The following is a 24,015-nucleotide window of genomic DNA, read 5'->3' as shown; positions in this document are numbered from 1 at the left end:
AGAAAATTTGGATTTCACTTGAAGTGAATTTCTTCCACCCTCAGCAATGTATTGAAATGATTTGTAATCATTTCTGTTGTTTGCATAAATGTCAAGATAAGAAAATGAATCCCCCCCCCCCCCGCACACACACACCCACATTCACACACACAATGTACAACCAGTGTCTTGTTTCCGTTTGTCACAACCAATCGAACCCGGTCAGTTTGTCCTCGCCGTTCGTTGATGGTTAACTCGGCGCCTCCGACAGCTGTTCCAACACTTAGCCCAGCGCTTCAGGCCCCCAGTTTGTCTCCCTATTCTACACATTTTCTGCTTGACTGTTTGAAGTTATTGATGACCTTTCTGTTTTCCACATCACTAAACTCTTTCATGCACCAGTAGGCCAGGCCTATGGTGCTCAGATCTAATCTGCAACACTCTAGCTAGCAGTTAGCACTGCGTCGGAAGTGATGAGTTGATCTGCTCCGTTTGGCTCCCGGTGATTATTGGATTCAAACTCGGGGGGGCAGAAGAACTTGGCGTGACTTTTTAAACTGATGATTATTATTTGTATTTATTCTTTTTTTTTTTAATGGCAGTTATTACATGCATCCTCTGTATTATTTCCCTTGTGCAGAGACAATGAAAGCCCAAAATATTGTCAGATTATAGGTCACTGTAAAAGAGTCATTAATGAAAAGTAGGTGTGCGACCTACAGTTATGTTTTGAACACTATGGTGCAGTTTGCAGCTCATTTTGTGCATCAGTCTCCTGCTTAACCAAATCGCTGACAGATTACAAAATGTTTTGGTTTTTTTCTGCCAAATCGACGGACTGAAGGAATGCATTTGAAATTAAAACAATTGCTCACATTATCTGGAGCAATAATTTGTTTCTGTTGTCGTAAATTCTTTTGACATTAATGGTCAAAGTCTTGGAAGCGGCCAGACGGTATCTGTTATAAATTACAACAATGTGTTTGGGGAGGATATAACTCTCATAAATATAAATTTGATCCTCAACCGTCCCCCCCTCCTCCCCCCTCCCTTCCTCTTCTCACAAAAAGCCTGTCCTCTTGACCTGATAAGTGAGTCAGTGGCTGCTCATGTTGCTCAGGTGTTGCATGTGTGTGTGTGTGTGCGATCGCATGTTTATTCTCACACTCAGAGGTTGCGCCGCGAGAGAGCGAGCCCTTGTAGCTGCACAACATCATTTAAGCTGTCTGGGAGAGGCCGGTGGGAGAGTGACAAGACAAATTTGTCGGTAATACGAAAGCAAAGAACGTGGCGAGCCATGAAGTGCTCACAGAACAGCGGCACATCAGGGACAGCGGTGGGTAACGGCGGCTGACCTGTCAGTGATTGATACGTCCAGCAGCGGGCTACTGGTAATAGTTCCTGCAGCATTAGGACAGGACATATTTCAGGCCTAAGGGGTGCATATCAGCAGGCCAGTGATTACGGAAACATAAACAGGGGTGCAGTAAAGGTCCCAGCCTGGCGGAACAATAAACTAATAGCGATGTCACTGCCCCCCCACCACCCTCCCCTCCTCCCCACGGCACCGGCACTGTGTGTGAGAAGTAACAGCTCGGTTTAAAGAGCCCGGAGCACTGGGGGCCATTTTTTATTTGGGGGGATGATGGCCTGCAACTGATGTCATTATGAACCTTAAATCAACTTTCCGCTTGCTCGAACATGGTCACCTGGGTACAGGGGGACAAGGACAGGAAAAGGTTGAAGAGCTCGGCCCTGTCTGTGTGCCAGAGCTACCCTGCAGAGGTAAAATTGAGTTGAGAGGCCGGTGATCAATCAAGTGTCCCAACAACATACATTTTTTAAAGTGCTTGTCCGTATTTCCCGGGCCGTAATGAGTGGAATAGTTGTGTTGAAAAATGGAAAGGGGAAAGATAAACCAATCCGGCATTTAAAGGATGGACATGTCGGGGGACCCGAGGAAGAGGATTTCCAGATCAATGTCATTATGTGTCCCGCAGTAATCAGATGGAGAGCAACTCAATGCGTTTTGCCCAAACACAAAAATGTAATGCCCTCCGAGACAGCGGCGTAATGATATTTTATTGTCATTTTATGTGGAATCATGAGCCATAGCTGTTGTTGAGTTTGAGGAGGTTAGGGTTAGATAGGAGCACCGAGAGCGGAGAGCAATAAAACCCAGGGACCAGATCCAGAAAGAGACAGCTCGGTCCCACTCCGTTACCTCTCTCATCAGGCCGGTCTATCCGCTGCTGGCGGTTTCATCCGAGTAAACAGCGGTGTCGGGGTCACCAGGACCGCTGGGTAATTGAGCCAGTGTGGGCCGCCCTGTCAAGCACATCGGCTAAAAATACATCGCCCACTGTCACCGGGCACCAAGTGGAGGGGGGGGGGGGAATGATTGTTCCCGCTGTCTGAACGCAGGACACTCGCATCACCAGTGACCTTCCGCTTCCGAAACCAGCCGTAGAGAAAGAAGAAAAAAAACAACTTTTACTCCGAAGTCTCCTCAAAGCATTAAGACAACAATGGATCCTTTGAAAAAATCCAACTGGAAATGAGCATGCTGTGGATTAGCATGCAATATAGCACAGGCCTCAATATTAAGCATGTTTAGCCTGTCATGGACGTGCACTCCGATTAGGGCACATCAAGGCGCCGAGGAGAATGAGGGAGAATACAGGCAGGGCAGAACGGAGCGGTCGTGTTGGGGATACTCGAGTGAGAGCAAAGACGCTCCTTGGAACGTGGAAAGGTTATTGATTTGTCCTGTAATCATTTCCTGCTCTTTGATATGCAAACGATCTAGTGTGAATTTACAGCAATCCTATCAGACTCATTTCACAGTTCTTAGCCCCTGCGTCTCTCCGGAGTCCTCCGCCTCATTAGGCCAATGTTCTCCATTACCAGCATAATTAAAATCTTTAGTAGCTTATCAAATTAAAAATATTTTTTTTCCGCTGATCGTATTGAGATCTCCACCTCGCAGTTATTTTCCACAACAGGAATAAATTAAGACTAAGCATTTTGCACACAATGTGCGACAATCTGGTGCTTGAAAGGAGCACTTCTGGTATCTATAGAGCTGGTGATGAGAAACGGGGACGGGAGGGAGGAGGGGGGTTAGGGGGTCCGGAGAATATAAACCCATGAAGATAAGCATGTGCAAATCATCTTTAATTTTGCCAGTGCTCGTTTTGAGAATGGATTTAATTAATTGTAATGTTAAACGAGCGGCCTTGCCCATTTGCTCCGTGGTTAGATTCACCACATATCCGAGGGGCCTTCTTTCACCATGCTTGAAACATGCAGCTTATTTAAGCACCGATTACAATACCCAATACAAATCCAAACACATTCCCCCATTAGATCTTTCAGTATGCTATTAAAAATCGGGGGTTATCCAGTCGCTGAATGTTTTGACTGAAAATACAAAATAGCCACGGATTCTGCGCCCATGAGGCTTAATCTCATTTTCTACATATCTGCTTCATCCTCATTTGTGTCAAAATGAAAGCAGACTTCTCCGGCACAGTAACAGACACAGCGTAGTTGGTCACACATATATTGTGTGCCAACAAAGGCTCGCTTCTCTCAGACACAGAAAGTGGGGTGCACAAACACGGCATTATCCTTCTTCATCCCGACTCTGGCCCTGGGTGTCGGGATCGCTGTCACTCACAGGCAGAAAAGGAAAAAAAAAAAAAACACGATTTGTTTCCAGCGCACAGAAAAATGTCGTCTGTCTTCAAGGGATTTTTTTTTTTTTTTTTTTTTTTTTTTCAAAGAGGGCTGTGTGAGCTGCAGTGTGCTTGACTTGTTAAATGAGGTTTAAGTCTTCTGTGTCAATTGGAGGCGGTGCAGAGCTTTAAGTATTTTGCACATTAATGCGCTTTTGAGAATATTACCCCAGGGTCCTGTTTCTCAAGGAGGCAGGGGTGGGATGTTTTCTAGTGTCGCTATTGTAAACTTTTTTTTTTTTTTTTTTTTTGTTGCTGTGTATGTTCTGCACCGCTCTGTTGAAAATGATGGTGATTATTCAGATTTCACGCCTTGTCTGGATGTTAATTATTTACTCTGGGCATGAAATCTGCGTGAATGCCAGGGATTTGTGTATACAAACACGCTTCAGATCACAGGGAAAGAAATGGGAGGAGGTGGCGGAGAGAGAGAGAGGGAGAGAGAGGGGGAGGCAAGAGCTCTCAGTGCATTACCCTGTAGTGGAGTATTTTCTAATTAATACTGCGCTTTGTTTACAGACGCTTTGATTTAATTAAGTCATGAAGAAGAGAGTTGGATTAGCTGTTAATTGATTTAATTATCCAATTTGTTTGTCTCAGGCATGATTCCAGCCGAGCTGCAGCAACTGTGGAAGGAGGTGACGAGTGCTCACGTGAAGGAGGAGCACCACCACAACAACCACCACCACCACCACAACCACAACAGCAGCAGTAACAACAACGGCCACCGGGGCCTCGACCTGTCCTCCCCGGCACCGCCAAAGAACCCACTCCTCAACCAGCACGCCTCCACCAACGGGCAATACATGAGTCACAAGAGAGACGGGTGAGTCCCAAGGTCTTTATTTTTGATGTTACATTTCTTGTTTTCTTCTCTCACCATGAGGAAACGTGGGACAGTGAAGACACACAGGCTTCTTGTGCTGGCTTTTATACAATGCGAGCCTTTGAGAGCACCGTTCCTCATCTTATGTGTAACCTTCGACTGGTAATTAAACAGTCTTCACTGTCATCTTTGGTGTGAAGCAAACAGAAGACGCTCATATATTCCCACTTAAATAGCTATTTCTCACAGGGGCTCAGTTGATAGACATGTCCCCATAGAGTCTGCCTAGAGACTACTCTTAATTTATAGTGTGTAAGTATTATTTTCATTAAGGCCGTCACACTCACTGTTCTATGTGCCTGAACACAGCTTGGGATTTCACAGGAACACCTGTAAGGAATGCAGGAATTTGGAGAAATGGGATCAAAATACAGTTAATAGAAAGAGCGGGTCAGGGCATTGCCCCCCCCCCCGCTATTGTTTCAGTTGCACATTGGCCAGTGCAGCTGTGACTTCAGCTGCACTGGCCTTGAGAACATTCAGATCAGTCTTTTGAGAAAGGTGAACCAGTTCCATGTGAACTTGTTGACATTTAGAAACACCCCTCATCATCACCTGTCACCTCAGGAATAACAAAAGCTTTACACCAACAACAAGCTATTATGTGCTAGAAACACAGAACCCTGGGCGTATAGTGCTTCTCAAAACCAGGATGAATCACCTATCTAAAGGGGTTTTTGCTCTCCGAGCGGCGCGCATCTCCGTCTTTGAGGAAGGAATTAATTTGGCATCTTACACATTTGCCTGTTTTCTTGCACCAGAGCCTGATCTTTGAACTGCTGGTGAGGAGCCTCCAGGCACCGTGAGCTCACTGCGCAACATCTGACTTGTGTTTCAGTGATCAAAACCCTACGCGTCATTATGAAAAGCAGCCCGGATGAAAACATGTTTAGCACGGTAAACCAGCGGGCCTTTGGAGGTGATGAGGGGCTGCTGGTGAGAGGGGGATGGGACATGGTGGGGGGGCTTGTAGAGAAGATCTGAGGTGTTTGGAGAGGAAACGCAATGATCCGCTGATGGAGTGATACAAGCGGAAAGCAGTTATTTCCAGCGGTGGTATCGGTTTTAAACAGATTTGTGTTACCTGTGCGGACTTATCCTCTTTACTGTTTTCAAAGGTATCTTCCAGCACAGACACTGGAGAAAAATCCCCCCAAAAAATGGGCGTTAGTTGCTCCTCCAGTTGACAGTATCCACAGGCTTCCAGTCCTTCATCATGAGTCTGGCTGAATGTCTGTTTTTTGTTTTTTTTATGTGTGTGTGAAGTTAAAGACAAATCGCAGGGGAGGATATTGATTCGCTCACTCCATCACACGTTGTCCCGGGCGAAGCAAACAAGGTGAGAGCATTGGTGGCAGGGAAAGGCAAGAAAACCAGCCTCGGCTGAGGGGCTGCATGAAACATCGGAGAAGACATAACGCGAGAGCTGGCAGCCCTCTCTGCCTCACGCCGACTGTCAGAGATTAAAGAAGATGTCAACAGCAGTTTAACACAAGCTTAAGTGAAGAAGGCAGTCTCAGTCTGAATATTCCCGCAGTATCTTAGATCTGTCAGAAAACCAAGCAGGTGATTCTCATCCAGCACATCTGCTTGAGAGAGTGGTGGATTACCTACACCAGACTATCCGATGTTGCAAATCACAAAGAATGGCCGACTGATACAAAGTGAAAACATTATTTATTGACTGCTGAATGATGCTAATTTAGAATCACACCACCAATAATCCTCTCCTGCGTTAATTTTAGGGACACTCCAAATCACACAATTTATCAAGAGCGTCGTTCCCTCTCGTCTCCTTTTGATGATGCAGACTCCATTCTAATCAGGCACCATTGGGGAAGAGAAATGAAATATTATTAAGTATGGTTATTCCAAGCGAGGCTCTGAGAAAAACGTCTGTGTTATAATCCAGGGATTTGAATAATCAGGTTGAAGATAATGGGCTGGGCCCGGCCGGGGCGTAAATAGAGAGCATCCCCTCATCCTCCCAGCGCTGAACTTAATGAACTTTTAATTGATGCGGTTTTGGCGAGTCCTTTTGTCATGCAACAGAAACAAGCCTCTCTGCTGATGGGCCTGTTTTCCCGACTGGCTTCAGATTGGTTTACAGCAGGCCCTAAGTACCGTGTAGTTAGTTTCATGTGTCATATAAAATCTGCCCAGGCACAACGACGCCTGCAACTAAAACCTTAAGTGCATCCACAGGAATCACTCACCGGCTTTGCACTTCCGTCTTAAGGAAGGAGGAGAAATTCAATCACTGCCGGCTTGACACACCGAAGACGGGAGCTCGTGCATCTGCTTTTACTTGTTTCTCGCAGAGCACTCCGGCGAGGCAGGCTGGGGATCCGTGTTTGTCCGAACAGCATCCCCGATACGACCGGGTCCTGAGTCACTCAATCTGTCGGCCCCCGCGTTGCTTCCCAGCCTCGGCATCTGCGACGCACAGATCGAGATATTTCCCCCAGTGAACCGGGTCATCTTTATTCAATGATTTGCTTGAAATGTGGCTGATCTGTATCTGACACAAATTCCCAATACAGTGCTGCATCAGCTTTGTAAGGTGGGGGGGGTGGGGGGGGGGGGAGCAGCATCCTCACAAAGCGCTTGGCCCACTTTGCTTCCCAACAACCATCAGTAACCACAGCTCTGGGACTGTAACACAGCAATCTGTTAAGGAGATAAATAATCAGATTTGGCACAGCACTCCCATCTCTCTCGCCTTTCATTTGTCTAACACCAAAAAAAAACCTGATAATTAAATAATTTAGGGGTAAACCATGCAGTGGCACAGTGATGAAGAAAGGGAAGGAGAGAGTATGGGTGGAGGATTGAGGGGGAGGAGGCGAGGGAATAGGCTAACATTAGTACTAGCAGTGAGTGTTGTGACTGGCTTCCCACACATTGTGGCCAGACTCTGATGCAGCATGCTGGACATCAATCTTCCCTTCCTCTTTTTTTTTTTCTTTCTTCCTGCTGATAGATTGAGTCCATCAGCACGCGATGCCATAGATCATGACTTGTTTATGGCCCAAAGCATCTCATCAAAAGAAGTGAACTAGAAAACAAGTGGCTAGCAGCTGTCGGGAGTCATCTTTGAGTCTGGCTACACATAAACACAGCGCAACACCTTTTCCTGTCCGGGTCTACAGGCACTTTAATGTTCCTGCTCCTCTAAAGGAAGCTGATGGCACGTTTTTCTTTTTCTTCTTTCCACTCATCGCTGTTACGAGATCATTAGAGTGTTCTTCCCTCCGGGGCTGCCTGACAATGATAACTTCCTGACAGACCTGTCCTGGGTGCAAGTCAAATTTAACGCAACACAGGGAACTGCAGAGCGGTTTCCTTTATTTTATTTTTTCCTCCCCTCCAACATGTTCTCAAATGGGAGAACACCCCATGAATCCTACACTCTTCTCCCATTACACTAATGTAGCTCATTTGGTGTAAATTCTGTCATTTACTACTGTTTAGCCATCCGACGTTTAAAAGGGCTCTTCTGCCGCCAGCACCTCGCAGAGCTTTGCGCTCACTGATTCCCAGCGCACTCCACATTTCAATTTCTTATTAATACAGAATTAACCAACAAGCCTGTTCGCTAAGAATGGAAAAAAAAAAGGATCTCTTTAAATTAAAAACCAGCGTTACCTTCACCAGTCCACACATTTCCTTGTTAAAAGCTCATTATAATGGGTCTTCCGCCATCTATTTATTAGCTGAATCAAAACAGAGGTCTTAATGCGAATGCATAATTCATAATTGAATTAAAAAAAAAAAGAATATTCAGACTTTTGACAGAGGTAGGGGGTAAAAAAAAAATCTGCTAACCACATTCATGAATGCTTGACTGCTTCCTAATTGCAATGCAATTATCACATGTTATGAACAATGTGAACTCTTAAGCAAGTAATTACAACACAAGGAAAACCTGTGACGGCCTTTAAAATTTCCTACTTGAGGTACATCTTTACTAACACTGATACAAATTAGATTTTTATCTGAGCATCGGCTTGTTTAATCCTGCAAACTTCATATGCTTTCTTTTTTAAATTTCTCAATTTTTACATCAATGTTTTAAATCATAGCAGATGGATGATTGGCTAAGCAATTAAAGATATTTATTCCCCCCCCCCTCTGTCCTTAAAGACGTCCCCTAATGTCGTAGTGTTAGACGTTATCTCTGTATTGAATATATGTATATGAATGAGATTTCAGTGGTTGGAGCTATTCCCACATGGCAGCTCTAGAGTTTGTGGTGTAATGAATCTCCCTACCTGGCCTGTCTTCCAGGGGAGTCGGGCTCAGACTGTAGTGGAGGCGGTGGCGTCGTGCTCGCCAGAAGCACAGGTGGCAGCGATGTAGGCCAGTCCCCCAGGCTCTTGTAGCTGAAAGTTGTGTGTCTTGTGAAGTGCCTGTGTCCATATGGCTCGCTGTCTCGCTCTCGTAACAGACACAGGCCGCTTTGGATTGTGGCTCGCCGCGGTCCCTACGCCTCTCGCCATATGGAGGATGTTGTAAAGTTGTTGTTTTTTTCAAGAGGGACGTTCCCGCTATTTAGACTTGATGGTACGAAGCCATACGCTCGGCATGGACCGTGTTGCTTGTCAGCCCACCTGGTGACGCAGATCGGTCAGTAGATGAATTGATGCCAGGCGGGGGATGTTTACAGTTTGCGCGTGGTGTGATAATGCCTGATGGTTTTTATGGGGGGGGGGGGGGGGTTTCATGTCGTGGATCACTCTCCTCCAGGTGGGCTCTGGGACAGGATGCAGCAGGCAGCACGGGAGAAGCCCCCCAGCAGTCCTGATCAAAGTCAACCACAACATGGCTCAGTGATACTAAATAATTACGTATTGATTCGGTCGTGCTTTCCCAACATGAGTCTCCTTCTTTAGGAGGAAAGAAAGCGGAGATCATACAGGTACACTGGTTCCACACGGATCAAGTCAAGGTTTTTCATGTGGAAACTACATATACAGAGCGCACAGGGAGGTGCAAACCAGGAGTCAGCTTAACAGGAGGACCAATCCTCTGTGACCTTTAACTTCTGTCGATACTAAAAAGTTTTATTAACAGCTGTCTCTCTCTCTCTGTGATTTTTTTCTTCTAGATCCACGCTAGAAGAGCATTCTCCGCACAGTCACCCCCTCTACGGTCACGGCGTTTGCAAGTGGCCCGGATGCGAGGCGGTGTTCGACGATTTCTATTCATTCCTCAAGTGAGTAAAAGTCACGGTCGCAGCTCGTTTGTCTTTTCGCTGGGTCGATTGCACGTCTCGTGACCCCCGGCGACCACGGAGGCACTACAGGTGCAGCCGGTTGTTATTCCTCAGTGCGGGTGCCCTGGGTTGACAAGGGTACTGTGGCGGGGTCTCCTTCTGAGAACGGCATGGGCCTCTAATTCCTGTGATAAGTGCAGTTCCCATGGTGACGGGGACCGTTTTTCCCAAACAAACAACGGTAGGATGTTTATTTGCGGCAGCCCACACTGCATGTTTGCCCTTGTCACTGGACAGGGGGATGTGTGTGTGTGTGTGTGTGTGTGTGTGTGTGTGTGTGTGTGTGTGTGTGTGTGTGTGTGTGTGTGTGTGTGTGTGTGTGTGTGTGTGTGTGTGTGTGTGTGTGTGTGTGTGTGTGTGTGTGTGTGTCTTTGCCTTGCTCAGCTCTTTCTGTCCTTTTCTCAGCGGTTTATTTGTCTTTCCCTCTCCTTTTCTCATGCCTCTTTGACTTGTGTTTTGGTTCACAGTGCTGTTTATGTCACTGAAGGCCCACACCTCAGCACTGTGTTACCATGAACCACGTATACTGCACTTAAAGACCTCCAGCTTTAGTCGACATCACCTGCTTTGTAGCATCTTCCCAGTGTGTTGACAGATTGGTCCTGTCCAGCCTGACACAGGCCTTTTGTTTTGCCCCATGTAGTTGAGTCACAACGATGGTTTACTAATCAACCCTGTGTGCAACGCTCGAAGTAATCCAACACATAACAGCGCCATGGTTACTGCGAAGATGAAAACATCTGCATTGTGGCAGCAGATCAATGGCTCACTGTCACTTAGGATTAGACCCACTTTAAACAAGATATGACACAATTCCATTATCCTAAAACAAACACTCAGCAAACACACAGATTCCTAGCAGGCGGAGAGAAAGGTGCCGTGGGGGGGGGACGCCTTAAAGGCAGCTGAAATTTTGACCGTCTTTGTCAACATTTAGAATCGTCTTCGCTGTTTACTTAAATCCACTTAGAGCGCAGTTTGCTTTAGGAAAGCTTAATGCGCAGGATTGTTTGGTAGTACAGTGAAGTTTCTGTGCAAGATGGGGGGAAAAATGCAGTTATGTATTTTTATTTTTTGATTGAATAAACATCCCCCTTCGGCATGTAGTTATTAAGCCACATATTACACACACACAGACACACATTTCAGCTTTGGGAGTGCCCTCCTAAATCCGTCACTATTTATTGTATTCTGACATTGCCTCACCCTTTGTTTATAGAAGAGAGGGGAATTAAATTCAGTGCGCCCGGTACAGCTCGGCCTTAAAAACAGTCTCTAAGTGCACTCTGCAATGTTTTTACAAGTGTTTTTATCATGGCAACATCTTGTTTACTTTAGTTGCCTGCTTCAAACTGCTTGGAACATGTTAAGAAAACATTTTGGGGGAGAGTCTCCTACAAAGCGGCCTTTGTTCAACAGCAGGCGAGGAGTGTAGAGCAGCTCAGCAAAGGTGTTAACTCTGAAACCCTTAAGCACTTCCACATGAAAACCCAGAGACTGATACCGCCGGCCCTCCAAAAACAATCACAAATAGAAAACAAAGAATACACCAGGCAGTTTAATGCTCTTCCAAAGGTCGGCGGAAATGTGGAAAATATAAGTGGAGATAGGTGTGTGTGCAGTCAGCAGAACACAGTGTACTGTGAAAGGTGAGGAGGACTCTCAAAACGTCAACCAGATTTCAGCTCCACATGCCAACAGCAACAACTAACACGGGGCTGAAATGTTGTTTTAAACCGCACGTGTATTTATTCTGTCTTTTAAAGAAAAACATGACATACCTACGTGCACTATCTCGATAAATACAAAGCACCAGATCCCTGTTCCTGTTTTTTTGGGGTGGGGGGGTTTCGGCTCACAGGAGGGCGGGGTTGGTTGTTCCCAGCGGAGCCTGGTGTTTTTTTATGAGGGTCAAGACCCTTCTCTTCAGTGTCCAGTCAAGAGGTCAGAGCCAGTGAAACACTGCAGTGCCATCTAGTGCTGCACTGTCTTGTCTGCTGAAACCACACAAAAAAAAAAACATCTCTCACACCTCGACACAACCTAGTAATTCTTTTGTAAGTTATGCGGCCTTGCAGCACTGCAAAACCACGCAGACTGGAGAAGACACGCAAATAAGCCAAACATAGAATCATGTCGCGTATAAGCTGAAATCCTGTAGGAAGAGTGTGCACTTAAAATGACTGATTATAACACTAGAAATAATTAGAAATATGTTTTAATGCATTTTAAATGTAAATACTACTGTAAAGATGTGCGCCTGGTAATTTAAAACGCCACAGTGGAGAAGATAAACCGTCCTCAGAGAAAGCCTTAAGCTCTGGGTGCGGTCTATATAATTAGAAAGAAAGAGAGAAAATAAATAAAACAAAAAAAGGCAAACTAACTCATATGTAAAAAAAAAAAGCCGACTGTTACAGGCATGCCCATTTAACTTGTTTTATTGTGGCAATTTACATTAGGGACTGTCATCCTGCCAGAGAGCTTTTAAAAGTGGCTTCATTTGAAGTCCAGAAAGTGACACATGCCAACGTTCATAGCCTCTCTCGACGTCAATTCCCCCTATCCCCTGCTCCCCGTGTCCAGACGCTCCTCTCAAGGCTGCATTAGGGCCATTTGAATATTTCATTTCCTATTAATTATGCACTGTGACTCTCCATGTCATTAGAAGAAATAAAGTGGAATGTAACAAAGGGATGAAAAGAAGCAGGGCACACGTCTCCTATGAACAGGGAAATTCCAAAGCTGCTCACGTAGGCCACCCTTCATTGAAAATTCAGTCTGTGCCGGTTAAATTGAAGTTGAAATGTCTTTACCTATTATTTTCTTCTTTGAAATTTAGTAAGATGTCCTGAAATGTTTACCAGTTTCATTCTCCCGACCTACTTAATTAAATGGGCATTTATTTGACTCAAACAAATGGAAAGCCCGGAAGAAGTCTGAATTGATTTCAGCAAAAGGGGGTTATTACCCCACGCTTTCTTTAAATACACCTTTTTAATATCTTTTTATTTTTTTCCGCTACAATAATTAACTTCAAGTGCTGAATGTATATCACGGTCATTTAAAAAAAAAAAAAAATGTATTATCAAAACACAATAGGAGGAGTCGAATGGGGGGGAGGGAGGAGACCACGTTGGCCCATAAAGATTTAAATCATTCACCTCAAGGTTGAAAATAACGCAGCTACACAGAAACCTTCACATTTCAAGCAGAGCACTATCAATTCTCCCTTCTCCGCCATCGCGTGTGTCTGTCTTCCGAGTGTCGATGTGGTGTTTAACGCACAAATGTGTTGTCTGTACATAAAAGCAACGGCATCAAATTTATTGGGCTATACCATCAGCGCCCGGCGCCTGCCACTGTGCCGTCCCAGGTTGACTCTGATTTGCAGTAAATGACAGAAAAAGTGCATTTCGCAAAAAGGCGGGGACGCGTCACACACCTCTCTCTTCCCCATCTGCCGGCGCCACAGCGAGCGCACACAGACATGCCTGGTGACAGTGACCTACATGGTCACCGAAGATGTGATATAATTTATGATATATATAATATATTGGATCCATTAGCGAGCATAATGAAGTAGTGAAATGAAAGGGTATTTGTGAAATCAGTTCAAACATCCTGCTCGGATTATGATTAAATGATTAATGAAATGCCCCTGCATAAGCATTTTCAAACAGTAATTCATGCGGCGGCTGATAAAATTCCTCCAATCATATTTCCTTCACTCGTGAACCTTATCTCCACCATTTTATATAAATCACAGAAAAAAGTGACAAAAAAAAAAAAACTGTCTGCTACCCAGTGAGCTACTTATTTAGATTAGTTATAAACGTGCAGGAAAAAGGGAACATCTTCCCCTGTATAAAATAATCATGCATAATTATATCCATAATTCAAGTTGGCGACAGATCCCATCTCCTTGTCCTGTTGTCCTCTGCATTTGGTCCGGCTTTTATTTGAAATTCTCTTAATTACACAATTAAAAGAAAACACACGGAGGAAAAAGGGGGTGAATCCAACAAGGCGGGGGGGAAGCTGGAATGAGGGGAGATGGCATTAGGGCACTGGTGCATAATGTAGCAAAGGAGTCCAACCTGAAAATCTTCAATCATCCCTCTTATCTGTGAGCTGGAGCCGGAGCGGACAGGACTGTCATGAAATATTAAGAGTTATTCTTCTACGTTAACAAGTATCATCTTCTGGTTCTGGTTGTGCAGATATTAAATGTCGAAGCTCTGCATGATATTTACCCAAATGTTAACACATATTCTCTATGCATTGTGTTCAACTGCGTCATTAAAACGAGACATCTTTTGTTTTTTAAAAAGGCTAAAAGGCTGCAGAAGTCAAAAGTCCAACTGACATAATTCTTTCCCCTCTGTTTGCTTTTTTGTTGTTTTTTCCAGACATCTTAACAATGAGCACGCCCTGGATGACAGGAGCACGGCCCAGTGTCGGGTGCAAATGCAGGTCGTACAACAGCTGGAGCTGCAGGTATTGTCTCTCAGTTTGTTTTGGCCCAAATATTTATGTGTGTTCATCTCCTGACACTTCCTCAGTGTCCGCGTCCATCTGATGTCAGACATCGGGGTCACTCATGGAAAGGGGAGGGGCTGTGGAGTGAAATAAGTTTGTACATCTGCAAGTAACCAGTCATTAAAAATGTGTTATGTATGCATGACAGCCAGGAAGAGGAAAAAAAAAAAGATATATGAAGGGCCCCGGGGCTAAGTAGAGAAGATAATTACATTTTGAATTTTACTGGGTTTTAAAGTTATTTATGACTTTTAGCTGTTTGGCACCAACAGTAAAACACTTGGTGGAATGACTGGGCAGCATAGTGTGTTATAGGCGCTTTATGTTGAGCGACTTAAAGGAAAGATTATCGTAGCCCGCCGCAGAAAACGTTTTTATAATCAGTGGTTTTAATATCTTTTTTCCCTTATGTGTGATCTTTCATTGTCTTTTTCTGCGAGAGAGAAAAATCTGTTAAATCACTTATGGTAAAAGACTTTGTGTCACATGTGTGTCTGTGCGCAAATCTATGACTAAGATAATGTAAGCTTGCACTTATTTATTAGTATTACAGGGGGAAATAGAACCAACCATCCCATTAAAGTGCATTTTAATTAATAAGCTGCTGCTACAGTTGCAAAGCAAATAAGACAGGGATCAAATTCTAATGTCTTCCAGATTTTGCACAGCATCCGCTTGTGGTTCACATCTCTCTCCCCCCAAAAATGACTGATAATGAGTATAAAACACTTGGGGGTTTTCTGGATGTTAACCTTAAACAATGAGAGCTGAGTTGCTCAAACATTGCACCACACCAACGTCCTGTTATTTCCGCTCTGGTGGTGTACTAGAGGGATGGAGCAAAAGCTTCACCAGACACACACTTCCTCTGCATGCAGCCTATCACCATAATTTAAGCTGGCAGCCAAGACAGCGCTGAGTTTCAGACAGGTAGAAAGGGCCTGGCCCTGTTATTGGCAATAGAGACGCAGCACATTTTAACCTTGAAATGGAGACAGTAGTTGGACTGAAGTGCCAAGTTGTTGACAGTTTCCAAAAGGCATTTTTAAAAATAAATAATTAGACGGTGCCAAGAGGAAAAAAGTGATTGATTTTATTCGAATGAGCTTATTGTAAAAGATGCCTTCACTGAAAAGGATGAAGGGAATTAATACAAGTAGAGAAATAGATTTTTTTTGTCTCCTCTCGTTCATAAAAAATGCAATGTGTTCTCTCTCCTCGTTACAGCTAGCGAAAGACAAAGAGCGTCTGCAAGCCATGATGACGCACCTTCATGTCAAGTCCACGGAGCCCAAAGCCACCCCACAGCCGGTGAGCAGCAACCCCTGTCATACGTCTCTCTCTCTGTCTCTCTCTCCCGCTCTCTCTCTCTCTCATCCCTCCCCCATCCTTTTGTTCGTCTTAATTGGCACACGTGTATTCATTAATCCCTTCCTCCATCTTCTTATTTATCTGCTAAATAAAAACAGCTGTTCTCTTGAGGGAGGCAGTAAATATTGTTTGGAACACATCTGCTGACATCCGAGATTCAATTTGGTGCCTGTGATGAACTGGATGCTCACGCTGTAACAGCTTTCAGAGCACCAGTGTCTGTTTGTGCAGACTGGAGAGATGAGGAAAGCACGGGGAAATACAACAGTGGTAATAAAAAGCACTGAATTAAAAAACATTTTTTTGGTTATTTTAAGTGCTTTTAATAGCAAAGTTACAGAGATCCTTTCCTGCCAGATAAAGTGAAATATGAGAAATATAAATACAAAATACCAACGATAAATTCATGCTAAATCATGTAGAAAGATGGGGGGAAAAGATTTTTAAAAAGAACCAAGACTAAATGATAACATTTAAATATTTAAAGTAGGGGCTGAAAATAAGATATTATTGATTGATTGTCTCTTTGAAGTTGAAAGAAAAAATCTAAGCTTGCTAGCTGATGTTTTTGTTGTAGTATTAGCGTCTGCTGATCATGATTTTAATAATGGTTTTATATGATAACAAATGCTTGAGAACAATTGAATCCTCCTTTAGGGTTAAAGGAATTACCCTCGGCCATCTTTAAAAGTAATGAGTAAAATTACATCTAGACTTGATGTAACTGTTTGTATACATAAACATCGCCACAGCATTATTTCAAGTTAGATAAAGTTTGACATAAGTGTTGTTGATTCACCCAAATATTATACACGTGAACTTTTAAATAAAAGCACAAGCAGATCCATTTATTATCTTCTTGACACATTCCAGACATCGTGCTTATCACTCTTAATATATGCCACGCCATAAAGCCTCCTTAATCCCTATCCTATAGGGGCGAGGGCTTAACATATGGCATTTAAGTGTCTGCGCTATTTTGTCATGTTTAAGAAGGGGGCCTCACCGCCATATTTCAGTCCGCATGACAGTTCATTCAGAGATAGTTTTTACTGCAGGGTCTGAATCTGAAATCGTGCACGATACACATGCGGGAGTCCTGTCTCTCAGCACACTGTGCAGCTTGGATCATTTATTTACAGTCAGAGAGTACGAGGCAACGCAAAGCGCCTGGAGATGTCGAAACGACAAAAGGCTGCCTGTGTCACACGCACTGATGGTGTAGATTAGAGTGCAGAACGAAGGGCTCTGACACGGAGACATTTGTGTATGAAAAGTGGTAGGAGCGGCAGATAGCATCTTGAGTTCACTACCTCTCCTCTCTCTCCCCCGGGCCTGAGAGAACGGCTGTGTCAGAGCTCAGCGCTAACACTCTCAAGGGGCCGAGCTGGGATTTTTATTCAAATAAATAGACTCCCATTCTGCAGCGCCACTCTGCCTGATGGGAGCAATGATAGATACGTCTGGCTTCGGCTGGGTGAGTGGTGGACTTACACAGGTCAGGGCCCCTTGGCCCCATTTTAGCAGCATCAGAGCCCACCTAAAAAAAAGAATAACAGAAACCTCCTCTGAGCAGATGCAGAATGAAAGTATTCTCAGAGCCGCCTGGAGAATCAGACGCTCTAAAGAAACAATCGTGTTCTTCCAGTAATTGCTAGTTTCTGCCTTTCTGCCGTTCTGTGCTGCTGCGTTTAATAACGCTGCGTATAAGTAGCCAACTGTCATAGCAAAGTAGCTGGTTTACATTAAGTCATAATTAAAGACAAACAAACTGATACTGTGCATGCACGCCGTCAAATGAATAGGATTCATTTTGCTCCTCTGAGGTGGATGGGAGCGGGGGAAGATCAAAACAAAATGTGCCACATTAGCAATGCGTGTTTCTATGTGTCCGTGTATGCGTGTGTTTGTATTTGTGTGTGTGTGTGTGTGTGTGTCTGTGTGTGTGTGTGTGGGCGGTTGTCTGCTCTGCACTCGGTGTCACTAAGCATTCTTGTCAGAAATCTGACCTTTTACGCCATACATAATTAAGGAGGGACTTTTTGTTTATTTTCTTTAGCAGCTTGCCGAGTCAAAGCCAGTATAATTAGATCACCAATTACCATTTAATTAATTTCAGTCTGAAGTCTCATTTTGTCGAGGCACTGGAGTGAGCCCAAATGGTGAGGCAAACAAAGGCAAGGCTATTACCAGCCTGTCTGGCCCATTGTTGAAGCCTCTCTGTGTTTATGGCCAGGGAATATGGATGAAACATGAAACAAAGCCTGCTAATCCACAGGAAGAGGAGTCAACACCACAGCCCCGTTCTATTGATAGCATTGTGTCAGGAACACGCGAGCCCAAGTGTGATTTATTTTGCTCATGATTTAGAATAACACGTCTTCTGCTGCTGTTGGTGAGGATGTGCTCCGCTGTACGTCCGCGCATCCCAGCAGTAATCCAAATTATTTGGGCAGACGCTGCCAAAAAGCCGTAGTTCAGCCTCCAAAACATAAATAGACATTGTGAGGAGCTGGACACATGTGTCTTAGAGTGGGACAATAAGAAAACACAAGTGTTACTCAACTATTTAATAAGGGCTATTTTTTTGTAAAATGAAAAAAAGGTGAATTTATAAGAAATAAAACAAAAAAATATTGTTGTGACAGTGTCATAACTGAGATATGTGGATGCCAATCTTTGTCATATCTGTTGGTGATGTCTGCTCTCTTTCACCTGTCTGTCATCGAACCCTCCCTCACCTCCACGACACGATCAGCTGGTCTCAGACCTGTGATCCCTCGTAATCAACAAATGATGTCAAAGATGTGTCCTCTCCGACACTTTCTCCAGCTCTCCATTTCTCTCTCTGTCTCTCTCTCTCTCTCTCTCTCTCCGCTTTCTTTTTTTTCTTACAGTCTGAAGTCATGTTTAATTTGGATGCTGGCCTCCTTCGGCAAATTAGCAATTAGAACAATTTTGTGGGAATATGTATATGTGTCATTAGTTTTCCTGCCAATTAATAGCCGGAGCAGGAGGGGTCAGGCTAGCATTTTCCACTTGACTGCTGCTCCAGCGCGTAGCAGCTCGGGCGCTTGGCTCCGAGCCGCCGCCGCCGCTGCTGGAAGCCATGCTATACCTTTTGGAGCACTCGCCATAATTAGTTTACCTTGTAGCCATTATTACTTAAATCCCTCCTCCTTCTTAGTTCAGCCCAACCCATCTGCACTCACACAGGCTTCTAAATATTCTCTGTCCACGGAAATACAGTGAGGCCATCCTCGCCGCGGCCGTCGTGGCCCTGATGATGGAGGTCAGTCAGATACAGCAGTTAATCATCAGATCACCTCCATAAGCAGCTCCTAATTAGAGTCCTCACAATACAATTTCAGCTTGTAATTAGCCCAGATTGGTTCCTTCCTCTGGCTGCCTTATTAGCGGGGCGGCTCAGCGGTAGGTGAGAAACACACTGTCATTTTTCAGAGCGGTTTCAGGGCCGCCCATCTTCCCTCCTCTACGCAACCTCTCGCTGGTTACCATGGGCGGATGAGGTAAGGGTGGGGGTGGGGGGAGTGTTGTCCAAACAGGACAAGAGGGACAAAAGATTAAACAAAGGCGGTGAAACAGAAAGCTGGGCGCAGGCCCCCCGACACAGCAGCAAGAGAGAGAGAGAGAGGGAGGGAGGAGAGAGCAGAGCAGAGTGTGAAGAATAGAGGAGGTTGGGTGTGCAGGAGCCGGGCTCCGAGGGCTTGTTTTCCAAAAATGTAGCGAACGTTCATGGATCATCTCGGGGCCCGGTCTGCAATTAGGAGGGGGAGATCTGCATAGTCAATGAGGCGTCCGAGTCACCGGGGCTGATCAGAGGACTAACTGTGCTCCCGTCTGCGTCTCTCTGTTTGTTCTGGTCCCTTACAGCTCAACTTGGTGTCCAACGTCACGTTGTCCAAATCGGCCCCCGAGGCCTCCCCTCCTCTGAGCCTGCCCCAGACCCCCACCACACCCACGGCACCCCTCACACCCCTGTCCCAGACCCACTCCGTCATCACAGCCAACAGCCTCCACAGCATGGGCCCCATGCGGCGGCGCTACTCTGAAAAGTACAACATGCCCATCTCTCCAGGTACTGCAGGACAAACACACATATACAAATACATACATGGAATCTGCCCTGCCCAACAACTGCCACGCAAACCACGTATACTGTATCTTTATACACACAACCATGATGATGATGATGATGATGATGATGTTTGTGTGATAGGACGTTCCTGATCGTCTCATTCCACGTTGACACACTTTTTTTTTCCCCTTGTGTGCAGATCTCAGTCAGAACAAAGAGTTTTACATGAATGCAGAGGTTAGACCGCCATTCACGTACGCCTCACTAATAAGACAGGTAAGGACGCCTTGTGTTTCTTAACGTGTTGACATTTTAACACCCTGCACTCTGCCTAGTCATAGCAGGAAATACAGCAGTCCGCTATCCAGAAAGCCACAAAACTGCATCTGCTCGACTTATTTCTCCTCGTTAAATTTCGAATGCAATTTAGACAGAGGAGCAGATTAACCATCTTCAAATGAGTGCAAGAATGCGTACGGGATTCAAAGAAGGGGAAAAAAACAGCCACATATGACAATTGCATTTGATTAAGCATTTCTGTGGCTGTGATTATTACCAAATTCATTTCACACAACAGTAGGGATGAACCTGTTTTAAGATGGCCACTCAATTATCGCCGGGCCGCAGTAATCTGGGATCTCAGGAATTAATCTGAGCCGGCCATAATTGCTGCCCCTGTAATCTGCCTGAGAAATGTTTTCGCTTGCCCTTCATTTACACCCACAAAAGAAAATATATTCAAATCTGCCGGTTTTCCGACGAGAAAGTGCAGCAGACGTCTCTTAATAGAGTTAAGCGGTTACACTTCACATAGACAGTCACTCTGCTGTTTGTCTGCGTTTGTCTCAGGAGAACACAAACACAAACCTGCATGCTTCTTTGTGAATTATTGATCACCCTGTGAAGGGAGCACAATTGTTAAATGTTTGTTTCTGTCATTGTTCCTCATGCAGGCAATCCTCGAATCTCCAGAAAAGCAGCTAACACTAAACGAAATCTACAACTGGTTCACACGAATGTTTGCATATTTTAGGCGCAACGCGGCGACGTGGAAGGTAATTCTGCTGTTCCTCCTTTACTTCTTTTAACCGGCACTAGAGGAGAAGGAGACGCTGGTAGTTGTTGGTGTTGGGGAGAGTGAAACCATAGCCAGGCATAATACCTTTTTATAAATGAGCCTTTTACCCAAACACATAACAATGCTCCACTTCTTCTGTCCAAATGAACCACCCTTTAAACAAACAATGTGGAGAAAGAAACACACATAGGAAAACCAACGAGGGGAATATGTGCGTTCTTGTAAAGAAAGAAAAATTAGAGCAAGAGAGAGAGAGAGAAAGAGAGAGAGAGAAGAAAAAATAAAGTGAAATAAACTATTTCCCTGTAATATTTCGGGATGTTCTGGTGGTGGGTGGCATTAGCTGAACATAGCGGTGCCTTGCCAGTGACTCCTGGCTGAGCCCCTCGCACTCACTCACAGAAGAGAACACTCTGTTTTCCACCCAGGCCACAAACACACACACCACACACACACACACACACACACACACACACACAACAAAAACAGAACAACAATCTTAAAAAAGAATCAGGAATGACTGGGGTCAGAGAAAGTTAGATTTGAAGGAGGTGTGTCAGTGATATAGGACTGACACACACACATACACCACCACCACCCTGCTCCACCCATCGTCCTCCATCAGCTCTCACACTTACTGACAGCCCTTTCCATAGGGGCAAATTGGTGTTAAAACCACTGGATTCCTCTCTCTCTCTCTCTCTCTCTCTCTCTCTCTCTCTACGCACACTTACTACATACACATGCACTCAGCATAACTCATGCAATAACATAAGGGATGATATATTGAAGGTCTACAGCTTTGTGAATGATAAGAAACAATTCTAACTCTATTTCCATGGAAACCAAGAAATATTTACATGTTGTTTATGTGATGTGAAACTTTTTATTGGACCATTTACTGCCAATAACATTCTGGTTTATGTATTGTTTTCCCACCCCCCGATTGCAGACAATGTTTACTGTACTGATAGAAATCTTTTCTTTCTCTCTTTTTTTTTTGTGTTTTTAATTTTTTATTTTTACACCAACTGAAGAATGCAGTCCGGCATAATCTTAGTCTTCACAAGTGTTTTGTGCGAGTAGAAAACGTAAAAGGGGCTGTGTGGACAGTCGACGAAATAGAGTTCCAAAAGAGACGGCCTCAAAAGATCAGTGGGTAGGTGTGGCCTTTTTTTGAGCCCCGACTAACGTCTGTCTCACCGCTTACTGATGGGAAGAGGCTGCTGCTGCTCCATCTCATTGTCTGTGTGCCATAACGTCCAAAGTCCCCCCCGCTTGCTTTGGCGTGCCTCCCCTTCATGCTTTCAGAAGACCTTTTTTTTTTTTTTTTTTTTACCCCACAATGGCTTATTTTCATTTTGATCCTCATCCTCTCCCCTCCTCCCTATTTTCTGTCTGTCTGTGTGCCCGTCTTCCTGTCGATCATTGCATCTGCATCTGGCTGCCCCCCTCCTCCCTCCTGCCCCCTCCTCCGCTGGTTTGCTTTCCCAGGGTGCCATTCGCACCAACCTTTCCCTGCATAAGTGCTTTGTGAGAGTAGAGGATGAGTTTGGGTCCTTTTGGACCGTTGATGACGAGGAGTTTAAGCGCGGCCGCCACGTACAGCGAGGCCGCCCTCGGAAAAACGCCGCCGATGAGCTCTTCGTACAGTAAGCACTTCCGCCCGCCCCGCAACCTCCAGAGGCCCAGCCCCTAAACCTGCATGCTGCCCCCCCCACCCCCACCTTCAGTGTTGCCATCATGCTTTGTGTGTGTGAGTTTAGCTTCATGCATCACGCTCTCACAAGCCTCCATCAACCTGTTCTTTCTTCTCAAAGTGATGACGATAGTTGTGTGGTATTGTCAAGTGATTGAACATCTTAGAACTATAGCCACATTACTACACCAGTAAATGTATTTAGTTCTTATACAAAGTGCATTGATTTCTTTTTATGAAATAAGATACGGCAGCAGAGGAATGCATGCTCCCTGAGACATGAGTCTGCGGTTGTAATCGGATTTTGTTCTGTTTGCAGAAGTCCAGCCTTAGTGAAGAACATTCAGACCAGCTTGGGCTATGGTCCGACCCTCTCTGCTGCCTTCCAGGTAACAAAAAAAAAGAAGTGATCTCATCTTTAACTACCTCACTCTGAACTTTAAAAGCAGAATAATAAAAGTCTCTCTCCGTCTCACATGCCCAGTCACCTACTCTTTGTTTTTTAAGGGGGTGTGAAAAGAGTGATGGGCATCGGAGAAAGTGCTGACAACCCTCTTCCGTTCCACATTTAATGCTTCGGGCTTTGCTTTTCAGGCTTCAATGGCAGAAAACAACATACCTCTATACACTACTGCTTCCATTGGAAGTCCCACCCTCCACTCCCTGGCCAACGCCATCCGCGAGGAGATGAATGGAGCGATGGACCATGGAAACAGCAACGGCAGTGACAGCAGCCCGGGACGCTCGCCCCTGCCAGCTATGTGAGTGTCACACCACCCTTTCTATATCTCCACCACGGTCTGTGTGAGAACAGAGTTTCACTCCTCTGAGACAGCGACACTCTAAATAGATTTCGAGAGAAAATTATTTCAGTGCCCACCCTAAATGCTCCAAAATGACGCACCGCATGGCACGAGATGAAACAATGAGGACAATAAATAAAGTGAAGAGGGATGATATTGGAGTGGTGAGTGGGGTCACGGCCAGAGCTGTGGCTGGCCTCCCTGCCGAAAAAGGAAACTCCACCTTTTTGGAAGGAAGAAAAGGCCGGAGCCCCTCTTGTTGTTTTAGCAGCAAGTTTATGAACTTTCCTCTATGAGTCCCGCTGTCTGTCCTGCGTCCCCGCCATACTCAGCCTTCCAATTTGTTAAAATATTTACAAAATGCCAGAACGCAGAGCTACAGAGCTGTTGGCCGCAACACGGAGGCAAAACGCCTCTGAGCTGCTGAAAGAAAAAAACCAACACAAAAGCGTAATTAGTCTGGAGGACATCATCCAAGATTCTCATGTAGGAAAGTCGCGGTCGGCCGGGAAACCGCAGACCCCCCCCCCCCCCCCGCTT

General features: G+C 45.0%; 1 protein-coding gene across 5 annotated transcripts in view; it reads left to right on the top strand.

The window, feature by feature from the left end:
- foxp1b (forkhead box P1b) overlaps positions 1-24,015 on the top strand; it is a 149,544-nt gene that overhangs the window by 122,408 nt on the left and 3,121 nt on the right. For all 5 annotated transcript variants that reach the window (XM_054617894.1, XM_054617896.1, XM_054617895.1 and 2 more), the window contains 10 exons: positions 4,320-4,545; positions 9,716-9,823; positions 14,296-14,383; positions 15,653-15,736; positions 19,691-19,895; positions 20,095-20,171; positions 20,849-20,950; positions 22,011-22,132; positions 22,992-23,061; positions 23,267-23,433. In XM_054617894.1, the coding sequence (XP_054473869.1) occupies positions 4,320-4,545; positions 9,716-9,823; positions 14,296-14,383; positions 15,653-15,736; positions 19,691-19,895; positions 20,095-20,171; positions 20,849-20,950; positions 22,011-22,132; positions 22,992-23,061; positions 23,267-23,433 (1,249 nt within the window). The remainder of the gene's footprint in view (positions 1-4,319; positions 4,546-9,715; positions 9,824-14,295; positions 14,384-15,652; positions 15,737-19,690; positions 19,896-20,094; positions 20,172-20,848; positions 20,951-22,010; positions 22,133-22,991; positions 23,062-23,266; positions 23,434-24,015) is intronic.

This window comes from Anoplopoma fimbria, chromosome 17, assembly GCF_027596085.1.
Source record: "Anoplopoma fimbria isolate UVic2021 breed Golden Eagle Sablefish chromosome 17, Afim_UVic_2022, whole genome shotgun sequence".
Taxonomy (NCBI): domain Eukaryota; kingdom Metazoa; phylum Chordata; class Actinopteri; order Perciformes; family Anoplopomatidae; genus Anoplopoma; species Anoplopoma fimbria.
This window is presented reverse-complemented; position numbering and strand designations above follow the sequence as displayed.